General features: G+C 46.2%; 1 protein-coding gene across 1 annotated transcript in view; it reads right to left on the reverse strand.

Annotated features, from left to right (window-relative positions):
• Window positions 1-6,489, reverse strand: part of LOC106808009 (dopamine receptor 1-like) — a 7,917-nt gene extending 1,428 nt beyond the window's left edge. The window contains exon 1 of the mRNA XM_014810550.1: window positions 5,468-6,489. Coding sequence (XP_014666036.1) covers window positions 5,468-6,489 — 1,022 coding nt within the window. The remainder of the gene's footprint in view (window positions 1-5,467) is intronic.
• Window positions 6,490-10,391: the final 3,902 nt, after the last annotated feature.

Here is a 10,391-nt window from a genome sequence, read left to right on the forward strand (position 1 = left end):
TGTGTGTGTGTGTGTGTGTGTGTGTGTGTGTGTGTGTGTGTGTGTGTGTGTGTGTGTGTGCGTGCGTGTGCGTGTGAGCAACTGTCGCATCGGCAATTAGGTCAGTCAGTAGGTCATAATATTAGAAGTTACCTGTCTCTCTCTATTACGATGGTAAGAGGACAACTACTAGATTTCTATCTGTGAACAGTAAATTATTCCTATAATCTATACCCGCATGCCCCAGACTCAATAAAGGAATGCGAGATCTTTGCCTTGGAGACTCAGTGCAAATTACATGAGATTGGTCTCCATCGTCGTGGACAGGAGGCACCATAGAGTGAGAAACTCGATCTCAACTATGCCCATCTATTAACTCATAGCCACGATAACGGCTAAACCGCACTGATATTAACAGGAGTCATACTTTAGATCTACTATATTATGACTATAAGATCATCTATATATTTATATCAGTCATCTATCATCTATGTCTATGTCTATATCTATATCTATATCTATCATCTACGAGAATCATCTCTCTCTCTATATATATATACTATATCTGAGATTATCTATATTATGCCACTCCTAGTATTATTACAGTCAATTGTTATAGTCGCTGCTATATATAGAGTGCAGGGAGAATATTATGAGGAAATTTACAGATTTCTATTAGTCAGGCATTTCAGAACGGTGTTTCCACGGTGTAATATTGTGTGTAGATGTCCATTAACGTCTATAGAAGTATCGTTGGCACGGTTTCACTATAATGTATGCAATAAAAAGAAGATGTGCAATTAATGTTTAACTTTATTAATTATTTTATATTTTTATTTAGTTAGTTTTAACTTTTTTACATTTAAGGTTGAAGCTAATATTTATGTGTAAGCCCTACGCAACTGCGTAACATTGTTACATCGCTACCGCGTTACTCCGGCGCGTGGTTTTCTCTATCTCTGGGGAGAAAGACTGGACTGCACACATGTGCACAATGCCAATAAATGTAATAAGATTTCGTTCGACTTCCGTTGCTGCTCACGCGTCACGCAACTTGGCAACGAAAGTACATGCGCGCGTGCGTGTTGATGAGTGTACGCGCGTGCGTGTTGGTAAGTGTGCGTGCGTGCGTGTTGGTAAGTGTGCGCGCGTACGTGTGTGCGAGTGTGTAGAGACTGTGGGCGTCTGTGTACGTGTGCGCGCGTGTGTGAGGGAATTTGTGTGTGTGTTAGCGTACGTGCGTGCGTGCGTGCGTGCGTGCGTGCGTGCGTGTGTGTGCATGCGTGCGTGCGTGTGTGTGTGCGTGCGTGCGTGCATGCGTGCGTCCGTGCGTGCATGTGTGCATGCATGCGCGCGTGCGTGCGTGCGTGCAAGTATGCACCTGTACGTGCGCGCGTCCCTGCATGCAAATGTATCCCGCTGTAATTATGAAACGCAAAACTACATGATAGTAAATAGAGCGCGTGTTTGGCGATGAAATTGCCGACGCTGGGCCGCTGACCGTGACTATATCGTTCAAAATAATTTTCCGTTAAATTGGTGTTTATTCACGTTACATACCAATACTCATTTGACTGTCCAATATCGATATAAGGTACGATTTCAAAATTGCATACTGGTGTGTATGTGTGAATGAAGCCGTTCCTTGTGCTGATGAGGTAAGTTGCGTGTGCGCTACTAATGAGTATTTTCGCAGGTTCTCATTGGGATCTTCACGTACTGAAGGCAATGCTTTATACTCATTATTTACATTCTTTACATTTATACTCATACGTCTTTCATTGCCATGTCTGTTAGTATCTGTAGTTACATTTATAAATATTAAAATATGCTGTGTGCGTGAGATCATTAATAATTAATAATTAATAGTATTTAATACAGGTTAATAGGTCAGTAAGCTAGTAGGTTAGGTTATAATTAGGTTAATAGTAGACATACAACATTCATCACACTTATTAATTGCCACGCTTTCACAACGCGTTTAAATTTGTTTGATCTTGAATATGATATTAAATTTCACGGCCTGGCCCGCCGTGAAAACAGAGTAATCTGATTTAAAAAAGGGCTAATATCTAATTAAAATTAAGTTTAAGCTATAGTTAAGATGAGATTTAAAGCTTTAATCTTATTTCAAGGTGCCGCGTAAAATGGAAATGATTGAATCTTCTAGTACTTAGACATTTACGCATTTTATCGTGTTTTATTATATTGTGGTGTTAATATTTAGATATCACACGTATACGTGCCGTATACGTGCTAAAATACAATTTTACTGAATGTCTAGTAAACTAAAGTTTAGCAAAAGGTGGTGTACAGAGTTTGCTGTTTCGTAACTTCTTCATGCATTAATGTAGAAATTTTAAGACTGAATTAAAATTAATCTAAATATCGCTTAGATATTTTATGTTACATCCGACCATTTAAATATAAAAGGTAAATAATTTACGTGCGACTAAAAGACAACGTTTATTTTTCGGTTATCTTTATTTATTAACTCTTGGTGGAACGTAAGAATAAGCTTTAATGGCAAAACATCTACGTTATCGCTTTGAGGAGCCCAAGCAAGCGTAGCATAAACCGTACTTTACTTATTTCTCGATACTATTGAACGGCAAAACTCGATATGTAGAATTCATAAAGACTAGTTTAAAATAATAATAGGGACGGAAAGCCAGTCGTATCTTCTACTTTTAAATCATTATTCGCGATTTCAATATTTCATAAAGGAATAAATTGTGAAATCCGTGTAGTTTAGTGTAGTGGTGTGTAGTTGGTATAACGCCTAGTTAAACTAATAATATTCAACTCTTGAAAACTTTAAATCGTTTTAAAACGTCTCCTCTGGAACACAATCGACTTGACGCTTAACAACAGGCAGGTAAATCTTACATGAACTTTCCCCAGCCAACGGAATTTCGCTCCTGCTTCGTTAGATAGCGCCCCCCCCCAATACGCACAGGCGTTAATTTTACTGCGATTCGTTACATCCCGACTAAGTCTGTAACACATTTCGCTGATTAACGAGGAGCTCTCATGATCTAATAACCGCCTCGCTCGCCGGGTCGCTAGGCATTACCCACGCCATGCAAGATTACCTCTCACAGCTCCCCCACGCACCCACGCACTAGTGCGCAGCTAGGCAACAACTCAATTTCAGCCCGCAATTCGGTTGGAAAATCTGCGTCGATATGTATCAGAGTAGAAGAATGAAAGCGCGAGTATAATGCATGCAGAAGCCACATCGTTCGCGCGGATATTTCCATGATATTTGATTTTCGCGCAAGAAGCCGAATATAGGATCTATCGTAATGCGATAGCACAATGATTGGAAAGCGAAGGTGGCGCGGACGGGAGCTGCAGCGATGACGCGGATGACTGATGACATGGTTAAATCATAGCGCTCAATGAGGCAGCTGACCTGAATAGGAATGTGTGCGAGAGACAGCCGCTATCAATCTGCCCATCTAGCAATCTATTTATTTATCTATTCATCCATAATTCCTTATTTTCATCTATACATCCATTTATCTATTCATTCATCCATCCATCCATCTATCCATCAATCAATTCATCCATACATTCATCCATCCATTCGTCCATCCATCCATATATCCATCCATCCATCCATCCCATCCATCCACTCCATCCATCGCATCCATCCATCCATCCCTCCATCGTCCATCATCCATCATACCATCCATCCAGTCCATCCATCCATCCATCCATCCATCCATTCCCATCCATCCATCCATCCATCCATCCATCCATCCATCCATCCATCCATACCATCCATCCATCCATCTATCCATCCTCCATCCATCCATCCATCCATCCATCCAATTCCAGCCATCCATCCATCCATCCATCCATCCATCCCATCCATCCATCCATACATCCATCATCCTATCCATCCATCCATCCATCCATCATCCTCCATCCATCCATCCATCCATCCATCCATCCATCCATCTCATCCATCCATCCATCATCCATCCATCATCCATCCATCCATCCATCCATCATCCATCCATCCATCCATCATCCATCCATCCATCCATCCATCCATCCATCCATGCCATCCATCCATCCATCCATCCATCCATCCATCCATCCATCCATCCATCCATCCATCCATCCATCCATCCATCCATCCATCCATCCATCCATCCATCCATCCATCCATCCATCCATCCATCCATCATCTATCCATCCATCATCCATCCATCCATCCATCCATCAGCCCATCCATTATCCATCCATCCATCCATCCATCCTCCATCCATCAACCATCATCCATCCATCCATCCATCCATCCATCCATCCATCCATCCACCATCCATCCATTCATCATCATATTATCTACCATCATCATCCATCCATCCACTCATCCAATCCATCCATCCATCCATCCATCCATCCATCCATCCATCCATCACATCCACATCCATCCATCATCCATCCATCCATCCATCCATCCATCCATCCATCCAATCCATCCATCCATCCTCCATCCATCCATCCATCCATCCATCCATCCATCCATCATCCATCCATCCATCATCCATCATCCATCCATCCATCCATCATCCATCCATCCATCCATCCTCCATCCATCCATCCATCCATCCATCCATCCATCCATCCATCCATCTGTCCATCCGGCCGTCCGTCCGGCCGTCCGTCCCGTCCATCCATCCATCAATCCACCATGACAATCCATCAATTCATCCATCTTGACCGGCTGTTCATCCCTTCATTTATCCATCTAACCGCCCGTTCGTCCGTACATTCGAACACTCATCTGTCCTTCCGCCCATCCATGACTCCGTCTGTTCGCCCGTCACTTCATCTATCCATCCATCCGCCCGTCCGTCCGTACATTCGAACACTCATCTGTCCTTCCGTCCATCTATGACTCCGTCTGTGCGCCCGTCACTCCATCTATCTATCCATCCGCCCGTCCGTCCGTCCATCACTCCATCTGTCCATCCATCCGCCCGTCCGTCCCTCCATCACTCCATCTGTCCATCCATCCGCCCGTCCGTCCCTCCATTTGAACATTCGTCTATCCGTTCATTCATCCATGACTCCCTCCGTCCGTCCATCACTTCATCTGGCTATTCATCCGCCCGTCCGTCCGTCCGTCCATTTGAACACTCATCTATCCGTTCGTCCATCCATGACTTCGTCTGTCCATCCATCAATTCGTCTAGCCATCCATCCGACCGCCAGTCCGTCTATTTGTAAATTCGTCCGCCCATCCATCCATTCATCCACACCCGTTATCACACACACACACACACACACACACACACACACACACACACACACACACCCACACCACACTACACACACACTACACACACACACACACACACACACACACACACACACACACACACACACACACACACACACACACACACACACACATACACACACACACACCCACACACAGCTCCGCCGCCGCCGACCGCCGTATATATACCTATCTATGGCGAGTATCCGCTTGAATGCCTCCCTGAAGTCCGTGTTGAAGATCGAATAGATGATCGGATTCATCGTGCTGTTGAAGTAGCCGAGCCACGTGAGCACGACGAAGACGACCTTGGGCACGCACTCGGCGCAGCACGCCGCGACGATATTCACGCAGAAGAAGGGCGTCCAGCAGAGCAAGAAGACGCCCATGATAACGCCGAGCGTTATCGCCGCCTTGTGGTCCTGCCACTGGCGCGAGTGCACGCTCGCCGCACCGCCGTTCGTCGACGGCGGCACCGACAGCGCCTTGATGCTTCTCACGTGCCGACGCGCGTACGCGTACAGACGCATGTAGATAAATACCATGACGACGCACGGCGCGTAGAAGCTGATCGCAGACGACAGAATCGCGTACGTAGGATTGATCTCCAAGGCACACATCGGCGGCGAGCTGTCCACGTCCTCCTCCTGCGCGACGACCTTCTCCTGTTCCCGCACACCGCTGATGTTGTTGCTCACGGGAATCTCGTGCCAGCCGAGGTTGATCGGCACGAACGAGATAACGAAGGAGCAGAGCCAGACGCAGAAGATCGCACACAGCGCCGTGCGCGCCCTCATGTTGGCATGGTAACGCAGCGGGTCTCGGATGTGCACGTAGCGGTCGGCGCTGATGGCGCTCAGGTTCAGAATGCTCGCCGTCGAGCACATGATGTCGAACGACACCCACACGTTACAGAAGCCGACGTCGAAGGCCCAGTAGCCCAGCAGGTCGTTGGCGAGAGCGAACGGCATGACAAGTGTGGCGACGAGCAGGTCGGCGAGCGCCAGCGACACGATGAAGAGGTTAGCGATCTTGCGCAGGTTGCGGTCGCTGTAGACGGCGACGCAGACGAGCAGGTTGCCGGCGATCGCGAAGAAGATGACGAGCGCGAGAGCGACGCCCATGACGATGCTGAACGCCGACGCGTGCTGCGCGTCTGCTCCGGTAGATGGCGCGCTCATGTTGGCGTCTGCGGGCGTCGCGGAGATCATATTCCAGCAGCATTCCTGGCGTCGTGCCAACACCGTAGAGTTCAGCCCCGCACTGTTCCCCCTGTATGTTCCGGCAGCATTCCTGGCGGCGTGCCAACACCGTAAAGTTCAGTCCCACGTACCGTACACAGCTACCTGGCTAAACGTGTATCTCTGGACGATAGCGGATGTAATAAATACGACAGCCCTCCACACGTTTCTGGATCATCCGGCATAACTCTGCCAGGCTTTACTATAAAGATAATCCGGCACGTCATCAGGTTTCATGCAGCCCTGGATAATTCCGCACAGAGATACCTCGGTCTTCTACACTTTTCTGGGCAACTTGGCATAGTTCCACGCAGGTTTTAATGTGAGGATTCTTCAGCATAGCTAGACAACATATGTATTACGAAGTTCTGGATAATTCTGCAGTCACATACGTAGCTCTCTTACAAGTGTGTGGATAATCCGGCACAGATCCACCTGGCTTCAATTTATTGTAAGGATAATCCGACATAGATCTACCTGGTTTTCATGTAAGGATAATCCGACACAGATCTACCTGGCTTTCATGAAAGGATAATCAGACACAGATCTACCTGGCTTTAATGTAAGGATAATCCAACACAGATCTACCTGGCCTTAATGGAAGGATAATCCGACACAGATCTACCTGGCTTTAATGTAAGGATAATCCAACACAGATCTACCTGGCTTTAATGTAAGGATAATCCAACACAGATCTACCTGGCTTTAATGTAAGGATAATCCAACACAGATCTACCTGGCTTTAATGTAAGGATAATCCAACACAGATCTACCTGGCTTTAATGTAAGGATAATCCAACACAGATCTACCTGGCTTTAATGTAAGGATAATCCAACACAGATCTACCTGGCTACCAGATCTAAGGATACTCCAAGCTTGCGTGTTCTAGCTCGACACAAGCGTGTCGCTCATCCGATGTCGCAGCGCTCCATGCTTGACTAACGTGACTAACTCCGGCGGAGCCTAGCGCAATCCGGTCCTATCGCAGAACGACTCTCACTACGGCCACCAGCCGGTGAAGTCGTCACTTCTGCGTGCGGGCGCCGCTGCCTCCTATCTTCGTATCTCACGCATCGAAGATCTCGAACCCAAACACTCACAGATGCGTCGCCATGACATCGGCAGCGTGCATCTGCGAGAGAAAGAGAGAAGAAGAAAACGATGTTCGAAAATTCAGATCGCTGCTGTTTAAGACGAAGCTTCGTCGATCGAACGCGTTTGTTAGTCGCTGACGATGATAGAACACGAGTGCGTCTGCCTGTCACGACGACGACAAGTAGTCGCCGATCCGGCCGCGGTGAACACGCATGTGCACGCTCGCAGCACGTATGCACGCACGCGCGCATTATGCATGCACGCACGCGCGCACCACGCCTCGGGCCGCCGCCAATATAAGTTTTTTCATCGTTAAGCGACCTTCCGGCGCCATCATCTCGCGCATGTGCAGTGTGACGTAATCGGAGAGCACGAGTGAGGATGCGGTTGTCTCCGCGCCGAAAGCTTCAGTCGACGCGTTACGTCGCCGTGCTGACATGTCAGATCGGTGACGTTACACGCGTCATCACGGTCAGACACGCGCTGAGTAGAACTATGGCCTGTCACCAAGCACACGCGCGCGCCCGTGCGACAAGATTGGATGTAAGCACAGCTGGAAACATTTCCGTAACAGGTCATAATGACAGCTTACCTTAGCAACACATTTTCGATTACAACAGACCGTTATCTGTGCCAAGTAAATATGACCGATTGTACAGATAAAGTTATATCGATCACGTTTACACTGATCGCATTTTATATTATTGTAACTCACCGTGGGGCGTACTATTGTAAGAAAACTCATGTTGAAAACCTATTATACCTTGACATATTGTAATAAATCTTACCATGAACAGTCATTATATAGTTTGCACTATTTCAACTTACAGCAGCACGCACTATTGTAACAAAACTTGAAACTCTTCAACACTCGTCATAGTTTGCACTATTGTAAGTTACTATATGTGTGTTATTGTAACAAACCATACATTAAACACACACTCTAGCTTATACTATTGTAACTTATTATTTACATATTCAACTACGTGTAATGAACCATGCCACTCCTAGCTCCGTCTTATGTCCACACTGTGTAACAACCTCACCTTAAATCTGCGTCATAATGTTCACACGTGTTAACAACCCCAAACTCTTCACTCGTCGCTCTTTAACGTCACATATCTGTACATCACGCTCACCTACCTGCCCTTATACTGTTACACGTGTACACTCACTCTAACTCACCTGTCTAGCGCTCGAATGACATCTGTGAATCATAACTCAACCTGCGGGTTGTGTTGTGTGTGGTGGCGGTGTGTGGTGTGTGTTTAATTTCGAATACTTGCTATGTCCGCGCGTATATGGCGTTGCCGCACCTTGCATAAGCAGTACCTGCGTGTGCGTGCGTGCATTTGCTCGCTTGCGTGTATGTCGCTGCGCGAGCGTGTTCCGCCTTCCAGCATTGCAACGCTATTCATCATTGCCCGGGGCAAGGCGAACCAACGTTAAGCGTCGTGAGAATACGCGATATAAAGCAGGCGAAGTGACCGTACGCAGAGATCCGTATCCGGCTCAGTGATTGATATGCGGAAAATGAGCAGTGAAAATAGAAACATAAATAAGGGGCCTCCGCTCCTATATGTAAGTACCTCGATCTGGAAAGGACGCGCGGGACAGCTAGCGAGAAAGGATGGCGCAAAATGCAAATTATCATATAATAAGGTGTTCGTGAACATTGGCACTGTTTTGAATGAAGGATGAGAAAGGAAACGCAGAAAGAAAGAGGAGGAAGAAGAAACAACAACCAAGAAAGAAGAACGAAGAACGAGAAGAAGAGGGAGGGAAAAAAAAAGGAGAAGAAGAAGAAGAAAAAGAAAAAGAAAAGAAGAAGAAAGACGACTAACGAAGAAAACAAGAAAATAAAAGAAGAACAATAAAAAAGAAGAAGAAGAAGAAGAACGAACGAAGAAAACATAGAATAAAAAAGAACAAAAAAAGAAAAAAACGAGGAGGAGGAAAAGGAGAGAGAGAATAAAAAGAGAGGAACGTGGGATAAGGAACAATCTATGATAAGCAATCTAGAAAATTAAATAAAAGTTATAGATGGAGAAAATAATACTATATGGGTAAAAAGCAGAGCGGGAGTACTCACTCCGAAGCTTATCCGTGCCTTTGCGAGTCAGCCGATAAGAGCTCATTCAGGGCGTCACGCCTCTGGTCATCGCCTGAAATTTCGTCTAACCGTAAAGCACAAACACGTATCTCTCCAGTGACTGGCTATATTGGAATTTAATATTTTTTACAGGCATTAATCAATTTTTATTTGTGAAAGAAAGATCTTTTCTAACGCCAGAGCGGAAAGGCGGGGTGTTGGTGGTGTGGTGGGGGGGTCCATGCCTATACACGATGACATAAAAACGAACTGCGTTTACTTCCTAAAATAATGCGACAGCGATCTAATGAAATTAATCGCCGATCCTCGCCGCGGTTAGTGTACGGTACTATCTTACATAACCGTCGCGCGTGGCCGTTGTACAAATACATAACCGCAGTCATGCCGTTCTTGCTAAACGCATCCGCAGCAGCCGGCGCTCGCAGCCAGGCCATCACGCCAAAACGTTAACAACATGTTGGCGTCACAATTGCCACGTCTCTCTTGGCTGTGAAACGAGAGAGACAGACAAGAGTAGAGAGAGAAGAGAGAGAGAGAGAGAGAGAGAAGAAAAAAGAGAGAGAGAAAGACCGAAGCGAGCAGAGAGCGAGAGATAAAGGCGAAAGAAAAGAAACGAGAAAGAGTAGCGAGAGAAAAGCGAAATATACAATTATAATAGAGTAA

Source organism: Priapulus caudatus, unplaced genomic scaffold (genome assembly GCF_000485595.1).
Source record: "Priapulus caudatus unplaced genomic scaffold, Priapulus_caudatus-5.0.1 Scaffold248, whole genome shotgun sequence".
Classification (NCBI taxonomy): domain Eukaryota; kingdom Metazoa; phylum Priapulida; class Priapulimorpha; order Priapulimorphida; family Priapulidae; genus Priapulus; species Priapulus caudatus.